Source organism: Haliotis asinina, unplaced genomic scaffold, assembly GCF_037392515.1.
Source record: "Haliotis asinina isolate JCU_RB_2024 unplaced genomic scaffold, JCU_Hal_asi_v2 scaffold_17, whole genome shotgun sequence".
NCBI classification, from domain to species: domain Eukaryota; kingdom Metazoa; phylum Mollusca; class Gastropoda; order Lepetellida; family Haliotidae; genus Haliotis; species Haliotis asinina.
Window position 1 is genome coordinate 398,280 of NW_027133889.1, and position 26,993 is coordinate 425,272.

At 40.7% G+C, this 26,993-nt stretch overlaps 1 protein-coding gene across 3 annotated transcripts in view; it reads left to right on the top strand.

Annotated features, from left to right (window-relative positions):
• Positions 1 to 18,832, top strand: part of LOC137269802 (amine oxidase [flavin-containing] B-like) — a 37,432-nt gene extending 18,600 nt beyond the window's left edge. For 2 of the 3 annotated variants that reach the window (XM_067803638.1, XM_067803640.1), the window contains 11 exons: positions 8,237 to 8,374; positions 8,778 to 8,882; positions 9,811 to 9,902; positions 10,364 to 10,505; positions 10,816 to 10,965; positions 11,412 to 11,571; positions 12,041 to 12,185; positions 12,707 to 12,764; positions 12,917 to 13,014; positions 13,664 to 13,775; positions 14,568 to 17,312. In XM_067803638.1, the coding sequence (XP_067659739.1) occupies positions 8,237 to 8,374; positions 8,778 to 8,882; positions 9,811 to 9,902; positions 10,364 to 10,505; positions 10,816 to 10,965; positions 11,412 to 11,571; positions 12,041 to 12,185; positions 12,707 to 12,764; positions 12,917 to 13,014; positions 13,664 to 13,775; positions 14,568 to 14,777 (1,410 nt within the window). In that variant the 3' untranslated portion in view covers positions 14,778 to 17,312. Of the gene's footprint in view, positions 1 to 8,236; positions 8,375 to 8,777; positions 8,883 to 9,810; positions 9,903 to 10,363; positions 10,506 to 10,815; positions 10,966 to 11,411; positions 11,572 to 12,040; positions 12,186 to 12,706; positions 12,765 to 12,916; positions 13,015 to 13,663; positions 13,776 to 14,567 lie in introns of all 3 variants that reach the window. The other variant, XM_067803639.1, reaches the window with a different exon arrangement.
• Positions 18,833 to 26,993: the final 8,161 nt, after the last annotated feature.

Sequence of the window (26,993 nt, forward strand, 5' to 3'; positions counted from 1 at the left end):
AAGTCTCAGACCTTGGTGGTGGACAGAATCCAGTAGTTTTAGATTGCTTTTGCACGCTCCACCATACACAATGGAGCCATAATCAAGTTTGGATCTGATGAGTGATTGATACAGATGTAGCAGGGTAGCTTGATCTCCTCCCCACTTTGAACCAGACACGACTTTCAACAAGTCAAGCGCCTTCAGGCATTTATGCTTCAGGTATTTAATATGTGGTAAGAAAGTCAGATGAGAGTCAAAAATAAGTCCCAAGAATTTGGCCTCCTTTACAACCTTGATGGGAGTGCCATTTAAAAATAGTTCTGGGTCTTTGTGTGGTTTATATTTCCTACAGAAATGTATACAATTTGTTTTGGAATTAGAAAATTTAAAGCCGTTTTCAAGACACCATTTATGGATTTTATTGAGACATAATTGTAGTTGCCTCTCTATTGTATGCATATTTTTACCACGACAAGAAACATTAAAATCGTCCACGAAAAGTGATCCATCAACTGAATGACTTAAAACCCTTGAAAGGCTGTTTATTTTAATACTAAATAATGTCACAGATAAAATACTGCCTTGTGGGACACCCTGATCTTGGTTGTAATGATCAGACAGGGTAGAACCCACTCGGACTTGAAAGTGTCTGTCGTTTAAAAAGTTAGATATAAAATGAGGCAAACGTCCCCGTAAACCGAAATCATGTAAATCTCTTAAGATACCATGTTTCCATGTGGTGTCGTATGCCTTTTCCAGATCAAAAAAGATTGACACTGCATGTTGTTTATTGATTAGAGCGTTCTTCACAAATGACTCTAAACGCACCAGGTGATCAACGGTACTTCTGTTTTTACGGAAACCACACTGGATATCGGTTATAAGGTTATTGGTTTCCAAGTACCATACAAGTCGATTATTTATCATGCGTTCCATGGTTTTGCAAACGCAGCTTGTGAGAGAAATTGGTCGGTAATTTGAAGGATCGGTATGATCACGTCCGGGTTTAGGTATTGGGACTACTATAGCTTCTCGCCATGATGATGGAAATTTTCCTGATGTCCAAATGTCATCAAAAATATTTAAAAGGGTTTCTAAACAGGATTCTGGTAAGTGCTTCAGGAGTTGATAATGTATATCATCAGCTCCTGTAGCAGTATCATGAGCCTGCTCAAGAGCAGTATGAAGCTCGTGAATAGAGAATAGTTCATTATAATCTTCTCCATTATCAGAATTGAAATTTATAGCTTTCTTTTCATGGTGATTTTTATATTTTTGAAATTCAGGTACATAATTTGAAGAAGATGAGTGTTTGGCCAGGGTTTCTCCAAGTTTATTTGCAATATCTGATTTATTTGTCAGTAGTTGGTCCCCATCTTGGAGGTGGTGAATGCTAGATTTTGTGCCCTTACCTTTGATTTTCTGAATCATGTTCCATACCTTTGATATCGGCGTACGTGCATTGATCTTTGATACATACGTTCACCAAGAATGGCGTTTACTTTGCTTGAAAGTACGTCGTGCTTTAGCATTTAGAATTTTAAATTTATTCAAATTGTGGACCAGAGGATGGCGACGGAAATAATGTTCAGCTTTTTTCCGAGCCTTTCTAGCCTGTTTGCAATTATCATTGAACCACGGTTTTCTAATGTGTGGAAGTACAGAGGACATAGGAATACATTGTTTGGCTACGTTATTCAATTCATCAGAAAAACACTTTGCGGCGTCAGCAACATCAACAAAAAGTTCAGGTTTAAGTTTGTCAGCACAAAGGGTTTCAAATACTGGCCAGTTAGCCTTCTTAAAATTCCATCGGGATGATGGAGGAACATCAGAGGGGGTTACCGGTGTTAGAATTGTTGGAAAGTGATCACTTCCACAGAGGTCGTCATGGACGCACCAGTCAAATTCATTCAAGAGATTTGAGTCAGTGAGTGACAAATCGAGATTAGAATATGTACCAGTACCAGGATGTAAATACGTGTGTGAACCATCGTTATAAATGCATAAGTCATTATTTGAAATAAATTCCTCAAGTAATTTACCTTTATTGTTGGTGTGGTCACTGCCCCAAAGTGGGTTGTGGCCATTTAAATCGCCCATTATGATGCATGGTTTGGGAAGTTGATCATAAAGTGCTTGAAGATCAGCTAGCTGAAGCGTCAATGTTGGAGGAATGTAAAGTGAGCACAAGGTAAAAACAACGTGCATAGTTATCCGAACTGCGACAGCCTGAAGACTGGTATGAAGCAACACAGGACTGTGGATCACACCCTGCTTTACTAGAACAGAAGATCCACCAGTAGCCTTAGTCCCTGGTGGAGAGAATGAATGGTAAGTATTGTACTGACGTAAAACAAAGTTGTCAGTTTCTTTTAAATATGTCTCCTGGAGACATATTGCTGACGGCTTATAATCTTGTATTAGTAAGTGTAAATCATTAAAATTGGTCCTGAGGCCTCTGCAATTCCACTGAATTAACGAACTGGAAACGCTCATGTGACAGGAGGTTGCACGGGAGATCTATTTTTCCCTTTTCTAGGCGACTTACTTCTATTGCGCCGAGGGGGGAGAGGAGCGACATCCATGTCCTCCAAAGAGTGAAACCTATTATGTATCCGTATAGGATCACGCTGACCCTTCGGTACACGATCTGATTTATCTTGCTTTGTGTTGGTCGTCTTCACAACAGGGGATGGTTGTGATACCGATGTAGGGGCCAATGGCGACGTTGGTATCATTGTAGATTGATCTTCAGTTTGTGATGAAGAAGAACATGATGATTTTTGAAGACGTTTAGTCTGAACTGGAGTCGAGGACTCTAGCCACGTGTATTCGGTCTAGCAAGCTACCGAATGACATGAAACAGGTCTGGAAACATTTTGGACTGAGGCAGAAGCAGTAGCCGCATAAGATGGCCCTGGTTTTTCAAGAGCAAGAACATACGCCTTCGCTTCTGAAAAGGTGATATTGCGGTCATGTTTCAGTTTTGAAATTTTGTTTTGAAATGCCCACGCAGGACAGTCTCTGGAAGATGAGGGGTGATTCCCTGAGCAGTTAACACATGAAGGAGGTTTATCACAGAGTTTACTGTCTTCACATTTGCCACCACAGCGATGACAGGCAGCTGGGTTATGGCATGATTTTGAGCCATGACCATACTTTTGACACCTGTAGCACCTAAGGGGATTTGGGATGTAAGAATCCACCCTTAAATGACAGTATCCAGCTTTTAGTGATTCTGGGCGTTTAGGAAGACCGAATGTAAATACATACGTGTTGGTCTTAATAATTTCTTTGTTTCGTTTTGATGTAAAACGTTTAACAGCTGTAACTCCTTGTGAGCTTAATTCCGAAAGAATGTCATCTTCATCCATGTCTGAAAGACAACGACTTACATCTCGGACAATGCCTTTACTGCTGCTGAGAGTCCTGTGAGGGGAAACCGTTACAGGAACATTCGCCAAAGACCTTGTTGATAGTAGGATTTGTGATTGAATCTGCTTTTTGCATTCAATCAGTAGACAGCCAGAACGGAGCTTTTTAATTTCTTTCACGTCACCTGCCAGACCTTCAATACCTTTTGCGATAGCAAACGGATTCAGTTTCAGTGGACCATCATTTGGTGAAGACATGACTAAGAAACGAGACCAATTTTCAGAATTACCAACGGCAGTAGGAGTCTCATCTTCAGAGGATAATGAATCATCAGATTCATACGATCTTTTTTTGAGTGGGGGTGCCATGGTTGTATTAAATATAGTTCGCCCTCCTAGCTCCCCACCCACCATGGAGTGTCAACAAGGACGATGCCTTATGTCCATGGACCTCCAACAGACGGCACCAGGGATACCAGGAGGGTATACTCAAGCAGGAGAATATCTTGAAAAGATACGTCCTACCAGATTGGCCCATGAGCCATCGCCTTCTGGGCATAAGACTCTAGGCAAGTTCGGAACATCATAAATCGAAATCAAAAAGTTTGAAATGAACAATTAGGCCAAGACTCAAAATAACACAGTTCCAAAATAAATTTGTGCAATGACATATATAAATGTAATCCATGCACAGGGCTTGGCATGACCAGCCGATCGGTCGAACCGGGCCCACTCGACCACCCGTCTAGGCGAAGCCAGGGCCAAAGTGGTGTGTTGAGCAACAGTAACACGGTTGCAGGCCCCCACCGCTCTCAACCACCAGGATCCCTTCCTCCGCCGACACAGGGCCGCAACCCACGGCAAACGGGTTGGTGGACCAAATATCCCCCCGGGTCCACTACGGGGGTGTTGGCGAGCTCTTGGCGTAACCCAGCACCCACCACGAGGAGGTGGCTCGCCACGGGTGCCGTAGTCAACCTAGAGTGATCAAATATTGGATTCGACTTCTGCGACAAGAACCACATAGATATCCATAGAACTGTTATATGATGTTAAAACAGCTGGATGAGAATGGCAAGTCTACCTGGGTGTCAAATGTACGACATTTGTTGTTTGTAACTGGATTCTCATATGTGTGGATGATACAAGATGTCGGGACCATAAACCGTTAATATACACGTTTAAACAACGTTTGATTGATATATATATTTACAAGATTGGCATGACTCCATCAACAACTAAAGTTTTCTCGATCACTACAAGCAGGTGAAACTGTCTCTTCTGCAACCTGAGAGATATATTACATTGCCACTGGATAAAAAGTTGAGACGAGCATACTGTAAACTCCGAATATCCCTGCACAATTTTTCTATGAACAAGAAAGGACGAGAAAATACCAAACTTGACACTGACGCACTGTGTCCTCATAGCAGCCTGGGTATGGAAGATGAATTACACGTGTTATTTATACTGAACATCATTGAAAACGCACCACCCCTAAAATTGTGGATTTCTAAGAGCAGAAGTGAGCAATCTATGTAAATTTTACATATTTGTGTAGACCAATGTTTGATAAAGAAAAGAAGCAAAAAACAATCAAGCAAAACAGTGAAGATTTAATGCAGCTGACAATGAAATAAAGATGGGGTCAAAATGGAAAGTCAGTAGCGTGTATGACCCCCGTTAGCAGCAACACAAGCTGTGCAACGTCTCCTCATTGAACGGATAAGTCTCTGAATAAAGTCCTGAGGCACTGCATTCCACTCTTGCTGCAAGGCATTGTCGAGTTCCCCAAGGTTGTTGATCTGCGGACGACGTGCGAGGCGTTGGCCGATGTAATCCCACAAGTGTTCGATGGGTGACAAATCTGGTGACAATGCAGGCCAATGAAGTAGAGGAATGTTGTTGTTAGCCAGATACTGTATCGAAAAACGTGCAGTGTGGGCTCGAGCATTGTCATGTTGAAATGTGTGCAGATCTTGATGCTGGTGAAAGAAGGGAACGACGTTGTTCTGAAGAATGTTGTCACGGTAGTAAACGGCATTCACTCTGCCACGACAAACAATCAGAGCGGTTCTGTGGTGATAACTTATCCCTCCCCACACCATAATGCTGCCTCCACCCCACCGATCGGTTTGCACAACACAATCCTGATGGTAACGTTCACCCCGTCGACGCCATACCCGTAGACGCCCGTCAGCATTTCGCAAGTGAAAGCGCGACTCGTCGGAGAACACCACACCATGCCAACGTCGTAACAACCACACACGATGCTGTTCAGCCCATTGTCGGCGTTCACGGCGATGCCTGTCAGTCAGGATGGGTCCAACGTAAGGGCGTCGACAACGTAACCCAGCCGCACATAGACGGCGTCGGACGGTGGAAGCGCTGATCAAATCACGTCGACCCTGGACAGCGTTGGCGGTTCTGGCAGCGGGCAAGGTTCGATCCCGAATATGGCGCCGTACAATGTCTCGATCTTGACGAGGGGTGGTAACACGTGCCTGACCTGGGCGTTGCCGGTCCCTGCTGGATCCTGTTTGTTGGTATCTGTTAGCAAGCCTCAGAATGGTCGAATGATGACACCCAAATCGTCGTGCAATGTTTCTGCTTGAAGCGCCGACATGCAACATACCCAAGGCCTGTTCTCGTTCCTCTGGTGACAATCTTGGCATGGCGAAAAAACTTTACTTACGAAAGTACTGCGAAAATGAGAACGGTTTTGTGCCGAAGGTCATTTATACCCCTGAACAGCATGCTTTCTGCATGCAATTTGTGCCCTTCGTGTGTGATGTGCATGAATTTTGTTGTTTTCATGTGATGTGTTCGATGATGTGTTCGAACGATCCGTTTTTTACTGTAGAGCGTTATTTACGATCTAGTGTGTTATTATCAAAATTCCCACCATTAATTTTCCATTTCCAAAAGATTCTATTGCCTTATTTCAAAATTTACAGGTTGTGCGTTTTCAATGATGTTCAGTATATTTGTAACAAAGATGAATCTCTCAGGAACAAACGTCTGCCTATTCGCCACAATATCAATAACCAATGTATGATAAATTTGTTAAATAGTGAAAATGTTTCAGTTATTACATCCGTTGCTCTATATCTGAAAAATGTTTTCAATGTAAAATTTTTGTACCAAATTTTGTATATTTTCTTGTAAATGTACAATGGGCCATGTGGTCAAAGTACTAAATAAACCATTTTCCATTATGTGTAATAATCTGATATAACAGTCCAGGAGAGGACAACTGTGAGCGACAGAACATCTTTTCCTTATTCAACTAGTCTGTAATACATCAGTGACCGACAATGTGGAAAGGGTTATGTCAGCTTCATTTCATCAGGTGGCTGAGAGAGATGTCTTCCAACCTGTCTTCAAATAAATAACATCACTGCTGGTTTATTGATATGATACACATTTGAACCATGCAAGGAACTGGTCATTTATTCTAGGTTTGTTGACTGGTGTATTAAGCTGATGTGATGAAAATTTGAAAAATACACTCTTCCAACGCATACCAAACTAAACTAGAGGCCAAAAGAAAGGCCACCAAAATAAAAACGACTATAAATTGTCAAAATATTCTAAATTAGCTAAAAACACATCTCGAACACATGTCTGTTCCCAGCGAACATTTGGGCTTGCATTTCGTATTTTATAGAACAAAAACGAATCTACGTGAATAAAACGAAAACTGTACAAAGTTATCCGTATGAAATTTGGGTATAAATGTTTTGTTTTTTTCTGTAACATCATTTTAATCGATTGACAACCTGGAACATGCCTCGCTTAACATCAGAGCAGAGAGAGAGAGAGAGAGAGTAAATGGTATGTTACAGATGAAACAGACACAAGAGCATGTGACTAGGGCCATGGGATGCTGCAAACCCACCATCGGAAGATTGGTCACAAGTCTACGACAGACTGGCAGTACTACCGATAGGTCAAAGAGTGCTAGGCTGAAGGTCTCTACCTAACACGAGGACCAATATTTACGGGTGTTGCGCTCGAGGAACCGATACGTCACTGTGACGTTATCAAGAGTCAACAGTACTGGACATCCAGTCAGCAGACAGAGTGTGACCAGACGACTCATCATTCATGGTCTCTGTACCGATCGACCTTTCAAGGGCATGACGTTGGCGTGGCAACATCAACATGCCAGACTGAGATGAACCAGGACTGTGCCACACCGGCAGCAGTGAAACTGGCGAAGAGTGCACTTTGCTGACGAAAGCAAGTTCCAGTTCTTCAAGATCTGTCCCTAACTGAACACCTTTGGGAATAACTGGGACGTCGTGAGCTATTGACGAGGATCGCTTTGGCAGCTGCTCTGATAAAGGAATGGTGTCGAATCTCTAATCAAGACTCAGCTACAGTGCTAAAGGTGGCCATACCTCTCATTGAACAATATGTGCTGCTGATCGAATATTGGACAATGCACCCCAGCGTCATTCATGTGATCTTAAATCACGAGCGGCGTCGTTTTTGTTCTCGTTATCCATCAAGTTGCTGAATGATTGATTTTTGCAGTAAAACATTTAATGTTACTATACTTAGGTTAAGTCTTGTATTAGACCCGCAAAACATTTGGTGGAGTTTCTTTTGGACGCTAGTGTAATACAAAGTCGTTAATATATGGTCTACCTGGATGTTGTTATGTGTCATAATTTCAAAAGCTACTGCACTGATTTTACTAAAACTGCCAACAAGAAGATACTTTTGTGAGTTTGTATCGGGTGTGTAGATCACTGTCTATGTGTCGATTACTGACTTTGATTACAGGTGAAACTAATGCTTACCTTTCAATCAGGATATATTTTCTACGTGTGATCAATGTTTTGTTAAAGGGGATTGTTTAATTGTAGGACCCAAATCACGGCTGGGTAGATGTAGGCGCCGCCTATGTTGGACCCACCCAGAACAGAGTGTACAGACTCATCAAGGAACTTGGACTACAAGTGTACAATGTCAATGAAGAGAAAAGGACTATCCTGTATACTAATGTTAGTAACTAATAGTTAGCCAACCCATTTGTTGGCATTAACTATGACAATCTCTGTTTATGACCATCTTTAATGATTGGTGCCTTATCACTCACTGAGTGTATTTTTACGTCTCAAGTCAGCGAGCCTGACAACCAATTGTGAGGTTGATGGAAGGCAGCATCTTATAGATGACAACGATTATTACGATATTCTCAACATGTATAGTCTTTCAGGACTTAAATAATTTAATGACAGTAAGAAGACATTTCACCCTGACCTTAGCAAAGAGTAAACCAATCAGTGGACACAACATAAATTTTAAATTTTCTTGAATTAGATACACTGTATGGAACTTCTTTAATGGACAGTCACAAAGGTACTACCTGCATACTTGTGTCATGTGATGTCTGAATATTTTCAGGGTTCCTGGTCAGCCTTTAAGGGAAGAATACCAACTCTGAAAAATCCTATCAGCTACCTGGATCAATACAATGCAATGAGAATCATTGACAAGATGGCTAAACAGGTACACAGCAAAGCAATTGCTTGATGGTTGCAATTACCTTCTCAAACAAAAACACCAAAAAAACGATTGACAAAACCAATACTTCTACTCTTTGGCTACCTTTCCATCTCCAAGTATATCTACATAATATATTTCGAAACCTCTGAATATTCAGAACACTTTGAACTGATGTCCAAATCTTAACATGTAAAAACACATCAAAAAGACGTACCCGAGTACTGCAGCAGTTTTGGTCATTTCATGGCAGACATTCTACTGAGAGTTATCTCCCATCCCATTCCGATGCCCATGCTCCTTAGGCGAAGTATTTTGGGAAAAGAGCTGTTCATACAATCACTTAAGCAATATCTTAAATCACATTCATGATGGGATGATATGTACCAGTATTAAATGTGCGCGTATGATGTTTCGTTTCCATGACCCGCCACATTGGATAACTAAGAATTTTCTTAACTAGTTAGGTGTCCTCGTGAGGTTTATTAAAGTTAAGAAGTAAATTAAGAACAAAATCACTTGTCTAAGTGTTTTCTTACAAGTTAAGAACGTTGTTATGGAAACTCTTAACTCTTAAGAAAAGTCTTTGAACCTTTATGAATACCACCCCAGTGAACTATATTCATCATCCGTCCTATAGGAGCCTTCACTTCTCGTCTGCCGCTTAGATACTGGTATGACGATCTTGTAGTAATCCCACTTTTTTCGAGACCATCAGTAGCTTGACCCTTTGAAGATCTATGACGTTCGCTCGTCAAGCAGAAGACCCGGGTTCGATTCCCCACATGGATACAATGTGTGGAGCCCATTTCCTGGTGTCCCCGCCGTGATATTTCTGGAATATTGCTAAATCGGCGTAGAACTAACCCCACTCACTCACTATGAACATGAACCAGGTAACAATGGAATGAACGTAGTAGTATGCTGCTTGCAGGTGCCCGTCGAAGCTCCCTGGAAGGCAGCCAAGGCGAAGGAGTGGGACTCAATGACTGTACAGGAGTTCATCGACTCTATGTGCTGGACGAGGTAAAGGAATTGTGTTGTATTATAGATAGTGTACAAGCGCAAGATGTATGATGCCATAACGGTTTACAGTTCTGACGTCTGACAATACCTCTGTCACAATAGTATCAGACCTTGTTTGACTCATGGAAAGCAGAGAGTGATCACCCTGTAGGCAGGTTTTTTTTCAATTACATTGGAGAGTAATAAACGGAATACTAAAGTCGCTTCCGTGAAATACCATTTTGATTGTACTTGAGAAACATTTAGTATCAAACCCGCTTTCGCTAATTTGACACCAAATCATTAACTCGTACAATAAATATGACAGTACACAGAAGGCCGTGTAGGATCTTCTATATGCCTCTCATCCTGATGGTGGTTACAATTAGCATTTAGAAAGAGTAAAAATCACTGTTAGAACTAGAGAATGACTTCTTTTTAAAAAGACGATGTTTGCTCTTGCACCTTCTGTTATATTTCAGGGAAGTGAAAGGAATACTCAAGATATTCATCAACTCTATTTTTACATCCGAGGACCATCAGTTGTCCCTTCTATACTTCCTCCAATATATCCACGGTGGTCATGGTTTCAACAGGATATCTCTCATCACTAACGGAGCACAGGTAGAATGTTAATTTCAGCCTGCACACCACCGACAATGACCTCAATGTCAGTATGGTGTTGGTTGAATGTTAGTCTCAGACTGCCCTAAACTCACAGAGACCTAAATGTCAGCATGTTGTCTCTCATCAGTGATGGAACACACATGGTCTGATAGTCTCAGTCTGTACTCCATCCATACAATGGATACAATGTGGATACCGTAGAAACAGGTTGTCCCTAATCAATGATGTACCACGCAATGAATGTTAGTCAAATTCTCGTGAAGTATGCAAGATCTGTCGTGCTTACCCATTGTTTATGTCTTCCAAGGAGAAAAAGATCGTTGGTGGGACCCAGCAGTTGTCTGAGGGGATGAGTGACTGGCTCGGTGCTGATGTTCATCTCAACTCCCCAGTCACCAGCGTGACACAGGATCGTGCAGGAGCAATTGTCCAAACCGTTGATGGGAAAGTCGTCAAGGTCGGTAATTCACACTTGCCACACTGGTGTTATCTTTCTGCATCATGCTCCCTGGATCAATGGTTGAAGCATAAAGCTCTGTAAACCTGACTATTGGTATAAGATGCATCGGAAACACTCACATAAACTGCTTGAGAAATGGTGATAAAGGTACAATGACAAGGAAATGGGCAAAAAATGTCACTGTAACTGCATATCACCGACAGTGACAAAAAAACTATCAAAACTAAAATACTGTCGAACCCTAATCTCTCGAACATTAGACGAATTATAGGTTGTGTCGAACTCATCTCGCTGTCGTTTTCCTTATCTGTATCATTATTCTGTGCTGGATAACTCGATTTCTTCCCTTGGTCCCGACGTGTTCCACACAACAGGGTTGCACTGTAATCATAAAATACCACACTGCCCCGGGTGACTTAAAGAGTGTTTTCTCTTCACCTCAGTGCAAATACGTGATCAGCGCCATGCCACTGCCGCTGATATCCAGAGTGCGCTTCACTCCTCCGCTACCTGGTCTCAAGGCCCAGTTGATTCAGCGAGTCCCCATGGGCTCCATCATCAAGACAAACATGTTCTACAGCACCCCATTCTGGAGAGAGCTTGGTGAGCACATGTCACGATATATGGAACTAATAGCTGGTCTGCTGTTATTGATGAGTTTACAGATCCACGTGGAAGAGCTAAATATCTACATGGCATAGCAATGTTTCATCACTAGTCGTGTATGGTGTTAGAGATCGAGGAGGCAATGAAGTGTATTTCCAGTGACACTGATGTTACAGATCCAGCTGGCACGGAAGTCTCCCGTCACCAGTCATGAGCACTCTTACAGATCTAAGTGGCAAAGGAGTGTTTCGTCACTAGTAATGTTACGAGTACAAATCTAAATGGCACACCCTTGATACATTTTAATGATGCATAATGATACAGGTCTAAGAGGCAAATGAGGTTTTCGTCACTGGTAGTGTTACAAATCTAAATTACACATCAATACTACATTTCTAGTGATATACAAAGTTACAGATCAAAGCGGCACAATATCGTCTCATCACTAGTGATGTTTGATTTACAGATCTGAGTGGAATGGCTTCGAGTGATACAGGGCCATCTGCAGCATGCTTTGATGACACAAAGCCAGGCGGCTCCCAAGGTTCGATCATGGCCTTCATCCTGGCTGACAAGTGTCGTAGCCTGAGTCAACTTACAAAGGAAGAGAGGTGTGTCAATGTTACGTCAGTCATCTCTATCAAAAAAGCCTGCAAACAGAAGGGTCTGGTCCAAGAGAACCAGTAGTTGATAACTTCGTCAGCATCCATGTCCATCAGTGTGCCATGTCAAATTGTACAATATGCTCGCCCTACTACTATTACTACTACTACTACTACTACTACTACTACTACTACTACTACTACTACTACTACTACTACCAGAAATATTCTTAGCAAAAGATTATATACATGAACAGCATGTAGTTTGTCTTTTAGTCTAAAACCTGTTTAGAGTGTATGTCATGGTTTTCTTCAGACCTGGGGCAGTCAGTTTTGTTGTTGCTAGAATAGTATTTCAGTATATACTGGACAAAAATAGTTAGAGATGTTTGTAAATTTTTGAAATTCTGAATGATGATGTATTTATTCATTGGCATACTGATAAAATATTAGTCACAAAAATACTAGTATCCCTAAACGATTTTGTCCAGTATATGTTATCATGATAATATTGTTATACGTCGTTTCAGAAAGCAGAAGCTGTGCCAGCAATTTGCAGAAATATTTAAAAGCAAGAAGTTTTTGGAGGTAATAAGTTTGATGTTCGTGAATAGTTTTAGTGTTTGCTCTTCAATGTTTCATGGGTACATTCTAGTAAAGAGAAGAACATATCTGGTTCATGCAATTTGATATCAGCCATCTTTAGACCTTTCTTATAACTCAAAACAATACTTCTTCAGCCTGTCGGATATGTGGAGAAGAACTGGATGGAGGATGAATATTCTGGGGGGTGCTACTCGGTCGCACTTCCCCCTGGAGTACTGACAGAGTATGGAAGGTAAGCTGTACCACATTACACTGGTTCAGTATTCTCGGGGGTGCTACTCGGTCGACAATCCACACTATGGAACGTAAGCTTCACGACATGACAATAATTCAATATTCAGGAGAATGCTACCTGGTCACACTTCTGCTCACTGAGTATGGAAGGTAGCATAGGTGACGTAGGGGTGGTGGTGTGGGGTGGGGTGGGGGTTGGGGTGATGGTGTGGGGTGGGGCATGACATAGTCACATCTCACCCCCAGAGTACTAACACAGTGTGGAAAGAAAGCGAAATGACATTACACTTGGTAACATGATAATGCTTGACAAGGCTGTCTCAGCTAGCACAAAAGTGCTCCCCTCACAATGTTATTACGACAATGCGCCTGCCAAGCGGGTGGACACATAGCAAAGTGTGGTAGTTTAATACTGAATAGGGAACTTTATGTTTGCGCTTCCCTTGAGTGTTTGTATAGAATAGAAGATACAGCCTTAATACAGTATTCAGTATTCTCCTTACTCACGAACGCACGAACGCACTGACAGTTGAGTCTGATCATACGAGTGTACATTGCTTTGTCATGCCAACTAAAGATGATTGTCAGTCATTACTGTTATTTGAGTGGAGACATATTTCATGCATATGAAGAAATGTTTTCTTCAGGGAGATCAGGAAGCCATACCACCGTGTGTATTTTGCTGGAACAGAAACAGCTACAGAATGGATGGGGTACATGGAGGGAGCAATCCAGGCTGGGGAGAGGGCAGCCAGAGAGGTGGGTGACACATGTTAATATGGAGTGACACTGGTGTAGACATGGGAGCCACTAGTGAAGACTTGGGGTGATATTTGATGTAGAAAAGGGTGACACTGGTGTAGAGATGGTGACCACTGGTGTAGACATGGTGACCACTGGGTGGAGATGTGGGGGTCACTGGTGGAGACATGGGGGTCACTGGTATAGAAATGGGAGTCGATGCGACACTGGTTTTGCAGGTGTAGACATGGAGCGGCAGATCACACGTGTGAACAAAAAATGGGAGGTCACAGGTAAAGGGAAAGATCAAAGAAACAGAGATCATAGGTATAGACACAAGGTGGGAGGTCACACGTGTAGACATGAAGAGGAGGTCACAGGTGTAGTCATGGAATGGGAGATCACAGGTGTTGCCATGGACTGGGAGATCACAGGTGTTGCCATGGAGAGGGAGAGTAACAGATATTGAAATGGAGCGGGGGATCACAAGTGCAGACATGAAGTGGGAGGTTAACGGGTGTACACGTGGCGTGGGAGATTGCAGGTATGGACATGGGGTGGGGGTGGGGCACAGGTGTAGACATGGAGTGGGGTCACAGGTGTATCCTTGGAGTGGTGTCACAGACATGGAGTGAGAGATCACAAGTGTAGACATGGAGTGGGGATCACAAGTGTCACGGATATATTGGTGATCCCTGTTTAGTGAATCAATCGTGCACACAATATCCTTGTGTCAAGTCAACTTCAGGGATGATAACAGTATATCCACATTTTAACGGATTACTAGAAGAAACAATTTGTTATTTGCAGGTGTTATTTGCCGAGGGAAAGATCAAAGAATCAGAGATTATGCAAGATGAACCAGAATCAAAGGACTACCCTGCCAGTCCCATCGCGACTTCATGGATGCAAGCGAACTCGCCGTCTGTGACTACCGTGGTTGCCGGCGCAGCGCTGTCTGGCGGCGTTGCTCTAGGAGCAGTCATTCTCCAGTTGCTGGATACTGATATCTTTGGTTAAATCCACACCAAGCAGATATCCCAGCTACATGTCAGTGACAGGCAGTCTAGTGACTGACATATTGACATTTACTGTTCTCTTGAGATAAAATGACTTCTGTGGTGGAGGTCGGTTCTAAGCATGGTAGGGCTAGTGGTGCTTTGTGATAGGGTTTCCTGGTGGCACGCAATCAATCTGCAAGTGCTGGGTTAGGGTTATTTATCTGCTTATGCTGTAATATTTTGCCCACTGTTTTACTGAAGAAATGTTATTAGTTTTCCGTGTTCAACACATCAATGTGCTTCCATTCATTTATCAATATCCTATCCATCACTTGTTAGGACTAAAGGTGGAAATATTTTCCTAACAATTACCATTAAATACATGTTTTTAAATGGTCAGAGAATTTTCACATGATTGTTTGTTTTGGCATTTGTTTGAAGTAGGGTGTTTGTAATCAGATGAATCTGGCATAATGTAATCACTTAACATGATACTAAGCATTTATTTATTGTATTGTAATTAATCAGCCATATACTTTGTTTACTTTGAATGTTTTGTGAAAATTAACATATAGCTACTTTATATTGACATGACATTATCTGATTGCATATTGAACAAGCTAATAATAGTATACATAACATTATATTAATGGACATTTATGATGCACCTTTGCAACGCACGTGTGCATGCTCTATATGAGATATAGTGCACATCTTTGACGTGGTAAAACAATTTTCATAAAATTAAGATGTCAGTTGTGTGAGTTAACATAACTTCAGTATATTCATAGTTGAAAATGTCTTACAAGATCCACAAAAGATGCTCCAGAGTATATTCGAATCCACAAAAGATGTTCCAGAGTATATTCGAATCCACAAAAGATGCTCCAGAGTATATTCGTGGACAGGAAAGTTGAATGTTCTTTGCCCACTTTCAACTAAACATTCCAACATTATTATTTTTCTGGCAATAAAAGCTTCGATGGTAAATATGTCTTTCAATATCTTCAATTATCAACGTTTGGAATTGTTTTTTTTAAGAACATGTGTAAATATACCTCTTAGCAGGTAACAGTAAGTGAGTCACTAATGGGTTCTTACCCAAAAAGCCAAACAAAATCAATGTTTTTGTCAAATGATGTGCTTGGATACGTGTAGTAATCCACTGTTGAAGTTTCTTCCAGAAAGTTTTCGTTTCCTCACAATCCCAGTATACATGGCATAAGGTCTCATCAGATCTACTACAAAAAGAACATATTGTATTGTCAACCAGATTCATCCTAAAAAGTTCTTTTTGGGTACATAAGTCTATATTGGAAATCTACCAGTTTCACATCTTTTAAATTCTTTCTGCAAGTATCAAAAATCAAACCTCAATCAAATTCAATACAATTGTTTCCCATTTGTTTCCCATTTTTGACACCTGTGGGGTTTAACATTTTCAGCTAGCAATTTGTCATAGAAGACCCTTCAACATTTTCTTGGGGCTATGAAATCCTTTTGGAGAGAATTTATGGCGAGGTTATTTGTGTTTAAATATCCATGTTCCTTTATAGTCTTTTTCCAAGATTCAGGTAAAATATACATAACATTTTCAAGATCTAGATATGTACCTCTTACACTAAATTTACGCTTCAAATGTTCAAAGGATATAAACCCATGTTAATCACATAGGTCCTTGATTGTCAAGATTCCTCTTTTAGCCCAGTGTCTAATAATGTGGTTTGAGTTTTTGAAACTGTTATTCAACCATAGGGGCTGGGATAAGATTTCATTAATATTCTCCGCATCAATATTATTTATGGTACAATATAATTTCCATGCTCTTAAAACATCTTTCCGAAAAGGATTTTCAACTGCTGTTATATTCTGAAAGTTTGCCCCATATTTTAGTATATTCTTAAAAGAGAAATTGCATGGGATACAAGGATTTGTTTATGTCAAGTAGAGTTTGAGAGTAGATCATTTCTTGGCGATAACAACGATCTTGATATCAATCATGCGTAGACCCCCCTTTTTATAAGCTCTTTTTTAGGTGCTCCGTTTGATCTGGTGTTTTTTGTCATTCCAGATGAATTTAAAAAATGTATTAAAGTGAGTTTAGTTTATTTTTACGCCGCACCACCAATATTCCAGCTACATGGCGGCGGTCTGTAAATAATCGAGTCTGGATCAGACAATCCAGTGATCAACAACATGAGCATCGATCTGTGCAGTTGGGAACCGATGACATGTGTCGATCAAATCAGTGAGGCTGACCACCCGATCCCGTTAGTCGCCTCTTACGACAAGCACAGTCGCCTTTTATGGCAAGCATGGGTTGCTGGAGGTCTATTTTACCCGGGTCCCTCACGGTTTATCAAAATTAGTAAACCTGACATGTCTCTTTTCTTAGTTTCAAACATGTCATATAATAACCTTGTATTTTCACTTAATGTTCTCCCTGGAATAAATCCAGTTTGGTTATTGTGTATCAAGGAATCAAGAGTAGTTTTTAACCCGTTTGAGATACATTAGTTTATACAAAGCATTTAATAAAGTAATTGGTCTCCAATTCTTCAATAAAATCCTAATTTTATTTGTTTTAGGTATACAAGTGATAACTCCTCCCTTCATAGTCAGAGACATCTTATTTCGTTTTGATACTTCCTTAATAAATCTGAAAATCCAGACCTTAAGTTCTTTCCAGAAGAATTTTAAGAATTTAAAGAAATCAATTTGAAATCCACCCATACAGGGGCTTTTGTTAGTTTTCATATTTCTTATTGCTGATGATATTCCATGTATGTCTAATTCTTTTACCAGTATGTCTCTCTGTTGGAGACTCAATGTTGGAGTTATCACATTTTCTAAAAAGGTATTATTCTCATGATTTTCAGTGGAAGAATACAGCCTTTTATAAAACTCTTTAAGTTCATTTAATATCGCATCACTGTCAGTAATTTCTTCATTCTTATCTGTGACAACTTTATTTATTGATTTGCTGACATAATTCCTAGTTTCTAAGTGACAGAAGTATGGTTTGTTTTTGTTTTTCTCCTTCTTCGTACCATAAAATTTTGTTTCTGAGTTGAATTCCTCGTATTTCTTCTTCCTTTATTTGTTGTAATTTTAATTTAGAAAGTTCAAATAATAATGCTTCATCTACGTTTTGAAAATCTTTTCTGATATTATCTTCAGTTTTTTATTTTAATTTGTAATTCATTAGCTTTATATTTTGTTTTCCTTTTAAAGATACGATGAATGAGTGAGTGAGTTTAGTTTTACGTCGCGCTTAGCAATATTCCAGCTATATGGCGACGGTCTGTAAATAATCGAGTCTGGACCAGACAATCCAGTGATCAACAACATGAGCATCGGTCTGCACAATTGGGAACCGATGACATGTGTCAACCAAGTCAGCTAGTCTGACCACCCGATCCCGTTAGTCGCCTCTTACGACAAGCATAGTCACCTTTTATGGCAAGCATGGGTTGCTGAAGGCCTATTCTACCCCGGGACCTTCACGGGTCAAAGATACGATGAAAATGATATTGATTTACCTTGAACATTCATCAGAAATGTTTGTAAGGATAAGTTGTCATCTATGGTTCATATTCTCATCATAAGAGTCAGTATCCGCGTATTCCTTAGTCGTCTCATTTATGACTGATCTGACTAAATCTGCATATTCAGGATTTAAGAGTAAAGAAGTATTTAATTACCAGTAACCCCTCCCTCTTTGTTGATTAATAGTGTTTGAGAAAGTAAACGTATTACCTGAATGGTCTGTTTTATAGCCAGGTATAATGCCAGAATCCAGTGAAAGAGTAAACATTAAACAAAAAATCCAATCTTGCTTGTTGTCTGGGGTTTTTTCCACCATGTATATTTTCGCAAATCGGGATTTAGTTTTCGCCAGATATCTATAAGATCTAAGGATTCAATTTTGTCTAAAACTATATTTCTAGCCTTGGGGTTGTTAATATTCATATAAATTTCCAAATCAATGGGAGGATCCAAAACCAAATTCCAATCACCAACAACAGCTGCTCATTCATTATCAAAATTAAGTATGTTTTGAAATAATTTTTTTTATAAAAATTAGGATCATCGGTATTTGGTCCATATATGATGGTAAGAGCAAATCTTTTATCGTCTACGGTTACATCTGCAACAATATAATGACCACTTTCATCCTCTAATGTTCTGTTTACAGTGAGCTCGATGTCATATTGAAAAATACGGCTACTCCTCTAGAGTTAGATTTAAAAGGCTCAATTATGCTTTGCAACCCCATTCATTTTTAACTCTGTTAATATCTTCTTTAGTGACATGGATGTATTGTAAACAGATTATAGAATAAACTTTTTTTCTAAATACATTCATCACTTCCTTTCTTTTACTTTTGTCAGCTAAGCCTCTATCAGTCAATCTAATTTTCTTTGTCTTATCCATTATGAGATACTGAAACAGGTGTTCTTAATACAATGATCTCCAAACAATTTGAACAATATGTTACTGTAGTTGATTTAAGTTGATTAGGAAATTGGATTATTATTGTTACAAGTGAAGGCGGGATTTGTACTGGGATGTCGGGAACAGCGTTTTTTAATGAGAAAGATAATGCAAACAGAGAAAGATACAGTACAACGAGAACAGTGTGATATTGTTACAGACGAATTTGTAGTGTTGGAAAGAAAAAAAGATAAATAACAAAAAAAAAGAGGGCAGAGAGAGAGAGAGACAAAAACAATATCCGGTAATGCCACAAACCATACTGGAGATGGGGCTTGCCCCAGGTGAAGGCACAGAACCCGGCCAAGAATATCTTGGTCAAACCATCTCAAATCCACACTTCTAGAGTGTGCGAAAGCGACAGGATGGCCTGATAATCCACGCATCAATGGCAAGTCGCTTAAGCTGCACTGGGACAATGCCATGCCCATGTATGCTTACCTGACGGAGCAAAATCTCCGAGATCAACTCTGGAGGCTGAAACATCTTATGCCCCGTGACACAGTTCAAGAAACAACTGGTGCCCGTCAGGAACCTTTGCATGAGCAGGATGCTCAAGTGGTAGCAGATCCCAAACTTCTTATGGACGCCCGCGTCAACCTCTTTCCTCTTTCCGAAACAACTCTTCCGGCGTAGAGCCAATTGGCCCCGAAATTTTGGACCCTCACTCTTCCTCTTCCTCAATTGCTGACCTTTCAGAAAACCCTGTGTATACTTTGTTTCACTCTATTTATGATGAAATATCTGTTTTACCTTTGGAAAAACGGAGGCCAATCAAACAAACCAGTCAATCTTTTAACAAAACTGAAATTGATTTATTAAATGACATTAACTCTATGAAACTTTCTGCGGACTGTTCATTACATGAAGTAAATTGTTGTGCCTATGCTGCCGCTCGAACCTTGGAGGAACTTCACACAGTTTCCAAACAAAAGTCATCAAATACTAAAAACAATAAACCAAGAAAAAACCGGTTTCAACTAAAATTAACAGAAACTAGAAAATATATTTCCTGGATAGAGCTGTGCCTGAAATTAAGATCATCAGGGAATCCCATGTCTAAACGACAAAAGGCAATTTGGAGAAAATTAAAATTACAGTACAAGACAACAAAAGAAAAGGTACTTCTTCAAATTGTCGATTCCCTTAAGGCAAAAATAAAAATTTGGACTAAAAGAAAGAAAGAATGGGAAAAGAGAAACAAATTTATCAAACAAAATAAATTATTTAGAAATAATGAAAAGCAATTTTACAGGCAACTTAAGGTGTTGATGAGCATGATAAACGGCCTCCCATGGCTGCCAATGAAAGGTTCTGGAAACAGTTGTGGTCTATACCCTGCAACTGTAACCTGGAGGCACCATGGGTCAGTGATTATGACCATGCAATGCATGAGAAATCAACCAGGTCGTTTGTGTGTTGCATCTCACCAGATTGCCTGAAGACTGTTATAAAGAAGTCCAAATCTAATACAGCTCCAGGGCCTGATGGCATTCGAAACTGGTACTTGAAACTGTTTCCCAGTGTCCAAGCACCACTCCTTCACTGTTTCAATTCTCTTGTGGACACAGGTGATGTTCCTCCGTGGTCCCCCGCAAAGGTCGCACAATACTCCTTCCCAAAAAAGGAGACTTGACTGATCCCAAAAACTTCCGCCCTATCACATATCTAAATACTTAATACAAATTATTCACAGGGTGTTTGTCAAACCTCGTGTCATCTTACTGCTCTTCCAATGAGATAATTTACAGAGAGCAGAAGGGGGCGAGAAAGGGATGTTGGGGGTGCCAGGATCAACTTCTTGTACAGAAAATGATTTTGGAAGAGGCTAAAACATACCACCGCAACCTCTCCATGTGCTGGATAGACTACAAGAAGGCATACGACTCTGTCCCTCACGAATGGATTCTGAAGTCTCTTCAGTGTATTGACCTCCCTGAGCGACTACTTGATTTGCTCAAGTCTTTAATGAGTTGCTGGTCGACTCAACTTGAGATGTACTCGCAAGGAGAGGTGCAGACTTCAGAATCTATTCCTATCAGAAGGGGAATATTTCAGGGAGACTCCTTCAGTCCTTTGCTCTTTTGTCTCTCTCTAAATCCGCTGAGCTTTCTGCTCAATAGGGAGGAGGGTTACCATCCCGGACCTCCTCAGCACAGATCCCCAACACCTCTTACTCATCTCCTCTACATGGATGACATCGAGCTCCTTGCCAAAGGAGAGACCAATTTGAAAGAACAGGTTCTCCTTGTCGAGTCCTTTTCTAATGATATTGGCATGATATTTGGACTCGACAAATGTAATACTCTTCATTTGAAAGGTGGCAAGGTAACCAATAATGGATCGGTAAGGTTACAAGGGGGAGGAGTTATTGAGCATTTTGTGGAAGATCAGGCCTACACCTATCTTGGAATGCAAGTTCGAGACAAGCTCCTGAATGCCCAGATTCAAGATAAACTTCGGGCCGAGTATAAATCTGGAGTTCAGAGCTAAATGCTCGAAACAAGGTCAAAGCCACCAATACTTTTGCTGCGCCAGTCCTCTCCTACTCCTTTGGAGTAGTCGATTGGACAAAACAAGACATCCAGAGTCTTGACCGTCTGACCAGAATGATCATGTCAGATAACAGAGCACACCACCCTCGTTCCTCTCTTAATCGTTTATACATGCCAATCAATTCTGGAGGTCGGGGTTTGATTAATGTGGAAGCTCTTCATGACAGAATTCTATTGTGTACTTTTGCACATATTTATTTATCGGATGATCCTCTGGTGATGCACGTCAAGACTCACGATGAAAGCAAGGGATTCCACAGCTATGTCAAGCGTGCCAGGGTTGCTGGACACAATCTGAAATTTGAAATTGATTTTGTTGATGGCGATGTACTGCTGGACGGTACAGTGATGGGAGTAAACCAGGTGAAGTCATTCACCAAATCTGCCCAGAGTCGGTCCTTTGTGGAGAAGCTGTCTGAGAAACCATTGCATCGAGTGTACATGCAGTGTGTGGAACAGAACAGCAATCCAACTGACTCCTTCGCCTGGATGAAGTCGGCTGGTCTCAAATGTGAAACTGAGGGCTTCCTTTTTGCTGCTCAGGACCAGTCACTGAGAATGTGATTCTTAAAGAGAATATCAATATGAAATGTCTTTGTCTTTGCAATAAATTTACAGAGACCGTCCAACACCTTGTCAGTGGATGCCCTTCCTTGGCACAAACAGCATATCTTAAAAGACATGAGGGCATGGCTCGCTGCTTTTACTATCGTCTCCGCCATGCCTGTGGCTTTGACTCTGAGGTCCATCCATGGTACGACACTGAACATGTCCAGGGCGTCCTGGAAAATGATGCTTTCAAACTTCTCTGGAATAGGCCAATATACAGCCTGAGACGAATTCAAAGAATTTTAAGAAAAGCAATTAATAAACATCTCCCAAACCATGGAAACAGATTGAGAGTTTCATTGATACACCACTCATTAGCTCATAGCTGTACATGTACATGTTATATTTACAAACGACCGATATGCATTGGCACAATTCAATGATCAGGATAACAAAAGTCATACCCATCAAGAACGAAGTAACTCACCTGTAAAGATTGACGGTATTCGAGTTAACAGAGGTCAAACTTAGAAAGAAACTAGCAATTCACGTGAAGAACCCTACTGACTGCCACATAGAAACTATGTCAACACCCGGCGTTGTAAGCTGCTCTGCGCATAGGTATAGGACGTCAGCTAAAAATGGCAGAGCACGTGTATCTTGTGTATAGACAATACCAGTGATTTCACGGCACTGGGAAACCGATTGCGTTGAGTTTGGTGGTTCAATTTATCCTCACAAACATCAGATATGAGCTGAAACCGTCCGATCCTCAGAGTAAACAAAAGTGGAACTCACAAAGAACTCATTTGAAGAGCCCTACCGACTATAGCACAGCCACTACGTAAACATCCGGAAAGCGGATTGGTATCAATTTCCTCAATATAACCCTTGTCAACAGCTGATAAGTGTACACTGAATACTGACAAACCCCCGTTAGGAGTTGAAAAACAATGTGAATAGGATTAATAATCTCAAGGCATGCAGTAACTCACGTGAAGAGCCAGGGTACAACATCAAACCTTTTCAGTCCTCAACATCCGGTCATATGAGCGGATATGGTCACCACTTCCAGTAAATATGCGCACTGGATGTCCACGACAAATAGCCAAGCACGTGCACGTTGTAAACATAGCTGCTGTGACTGAAAAGGGAAACAGATTGTGCTAGGTACATGTACTAAACTGTGCATTTACCCTCATGAATGTCTGGCAAGAGTTTTCTTAACCCGAAGACTAATTTAACAAACAGACATGAATTCTAGTTTACAAATGAAGGTTTAGCATTACCGTTCTGCATTGAAGGATACCGACTCAAGAATATCTCTGATTTTAACATGCAATTCCTTGATTTCATTGCTCATTGTATCTACTTTACTCACAATTTGCTCTGGGCCTTTCGAGCCTCCAAGACAAAAGTTTTCATATCTGCCTATTCAGCATCGGCTAGGGTTGTAATGGCTGCCGGCGTGGTCGGCAAGCTCGCTTGATGGGGTGGTCTCTCTGAACCGAGATCGTGTCTAGATGCATTCCTCGATAGTATTAGATGCAACCTTGTTGGGAGTTTCAGTATTCTGTTTGCCTTTATTACCCTTCTTACCGGACATTTTTCTTGAAAAAGGTGAGCTGAGTTTGGAGAGAGCGAGCAACTAGCGTCTACTCATGAGGACAGCGCCACCGGAAGACCATTGTCTACTAAACTTGGTTAGGAGGTTCATGGTGTGTTTGACTGCATATTCTAACTCCTTGCAAATTTCACCGTGACATATAGCCTAGAAAGTGATTTTACATTATTTTATCTCCATTAGAAAACATTATTAGATCCTGAGTATTCTAGGTGATTACTGGACCAATTAGCAGCTCCAGGTTAATCACGTGACACAGAGATGGAACAATCTGGACGTTACTGTCATCATTACAAACAAATGGAAAGTTGGAATTTGCTATTGTTTATGATTCAGTTGATTTAATACGTAAGCTCTGAAACAAAAACGTGTTGAAACAACAAAATGCAACCTGGAACAGGGGATATAATCACACAATAATTATACAATAATGATGAGGGTCTTGCTTGGTCTGCTGACGAGGACAGACGTGTTTATCTCGCTCTCAGAGTCAGTGTTCCTGTATAGATTGTTCTCGCTGAGATTTACAGTGGTTAGTTGGGGGTGTTCTTTGTACTATACCATAAGCATAGTTGGTGAAACTTGCTTTGGTAATTAATTTAGTAATTATATTTTGTAACTGCCTTTAGTTGTAAGTTTGTGCTCGTGAACCTCACATTTCCGTTTCGGTTGGCTCAGCATGCTCGGCTTTGTGCGTGCGTGCGTGTGTGTGGCACGTTTGGCTCGTGCAGGCCCTACCTCGCGGATTAGGCTTGTCGACAACAGTGATAGCGTTTGTTTCGCAGATAGGACGATGAATTCAGATTCTGATGGGGAATTTACAACCGAATGGTCGGCTCCTGATGATTTTGAGGAAACTTCCACTCATGCTGAATTTGCTGAGAAATATAATGCTATGTTGGCTAAACGTCCGAAACGAAAACATGATGACGATGTTCAGACAAAATGTAGTTTTAATGAACAATAATTTGAAACCCATTGTTAATTTTTCCTCGGTCGACTCTAGTGTCAGTTTGAAATCCGTCAGTCCCGTTGCACTAGCTAAGGACATTCAAAAGCATGTTGGTGATATCCATAGCCTAAAGAGGTTGGATGAGGGTGACATTGTGTTACACTGCAGATCGGCTGATCAGTCCAAAATGGCTCTCTCTTTGACGAGAATTTGTGGGAAACAGATCAAAGCTTATGTCTGTCCCAAAAGTCTGCGAGAAACAAAAGGTGTCATTTACAATATCGATCTGGATATTTCTGAAGATGAAATAGTTGAGCAGCTGAAATCGTTCAAAGTTACTGATGCTAAACGTTTGACCAGAGGTAAGGAAAAAGAGCAGACATTATCAGTTCTGTTAACTTTTGCAAGTACTACACTCCCTGAGCATGTATACATGTACTATCAGTCCTTCAAGGAAAGAACGTATGTACCACCAGCCCTCAGATGTTATAAATGCCAGCGTTTCGGCCATACATCAACCAATTGTAAAAGTACAGTTCAGGTTTGTGCTCGCTGCAGTGGGGATCATGCCTATGATGCCTGTCCCTCTAAAGATACCTTGAAATGTTGAAATTGCGGAGGAAAACACAGCGCAGCCTATAGAGGTTGTAGTAAATACAAGGAAGCGGTTGAAATCCAACGTGTAAAAGTTGAGAACAAAGTTTCTCTGAAAGAAGCCGTACAAATGGTCAAAGAGAACAACACTGCTATGCCTGTGTCATTTGCAAATGTTGTCAAACGTCGTCCTAATAAACAGCCAGTTGTTTCATCTTCTCAGCAAGTTGCAACAAGTCTACCTTCAGTGAAGGTCACTCAGGGTTCGAACAGAGCAAATAAATGTTCCTGTCAGTGTTCTATCAATGGTGATATATCGTTGGATCATTCGCAGTCTACACATCTATCTGGCGACCGCAGCGCATCCCGAGTTGAATATTCAACTGAAAATCTTGTTGCATTTCTGCTAGAAGTTATCAGAGTCAGCTTTGGTGCTACAAACCGTGATGACCAAATATATCGAATTATGTCCGCTGCAAAGTCTCATCTTCACATTGATATATCTCAAGACATCTTCCGTTCTTTTTCCACTGATATATCATGATGGATAGCGCCATCTTACTATTAACTATTCTACAGTGGAATGCACAGAGTTTACTAGCACACGGTCCTCATCTTAAAGCGTTTTTTTGGAAAACTAGAATTCAAACCGGATGTACTATGCATTCAAGAAACCTTTCTCTGGCCTGAGTGTCCGTTCAAAATTAATGGCTATGTTTGCATGCTAAAAGACCGCATTGAATATGACCCTAAGAGTAGAAATCCCAAACGCGGCGGTTGTGCTATTTTTGTTAAATCGGATTTAACATATAATAGCCATCCCTTGCCGAAACTTAATTTTGAGGCAAATGCTGTGGAAATTGTCTCAGAAGAGAAGCAATTCCTAACCATTGTTAATATATACAGCAATGGTACGCCATCTTTAGACGATTATAAAATGCTGACAAATTCTGTAGCTACACCAGTTTTGATATGTGGTGATTTTAATAGTCACAATGTACTGTGGGGAAGCAGGCATACAAATCATGCTGGTCAAGTTGTAGAAAATCTTTTGGATGACACAGGTTTGATAGTGCTAAACTCTGGCGAAATGACCCGTATAAATACTAGTAACTTTACTTTCTCAACATTGGATCTTACCCTTGTTTCGCCTATATTATCACACAAATGTCAGTGGGGTGTTTATCAAAATGACAGTCTGGGGAGTGATCACTTTCCAGTTTTCACTGAAATATCATTTAAACCTCTTCGAACACCTGGACTAGGAATTTCTAGATGGAGATTTAAATCTGCAGATTGGCATAAATTTGTTGAACATTGTTCAAATGAAATAACGTGTGATTTGCTTACAAATGACATTGAAAGGTCAAATTACAATCTAACTTTCTCTTTGACTAAAATCTCAGAAAGAGCTATTGGGATAACTTCTGGAAAGCCAAATACTCGAAATACTCAGTATTGGTG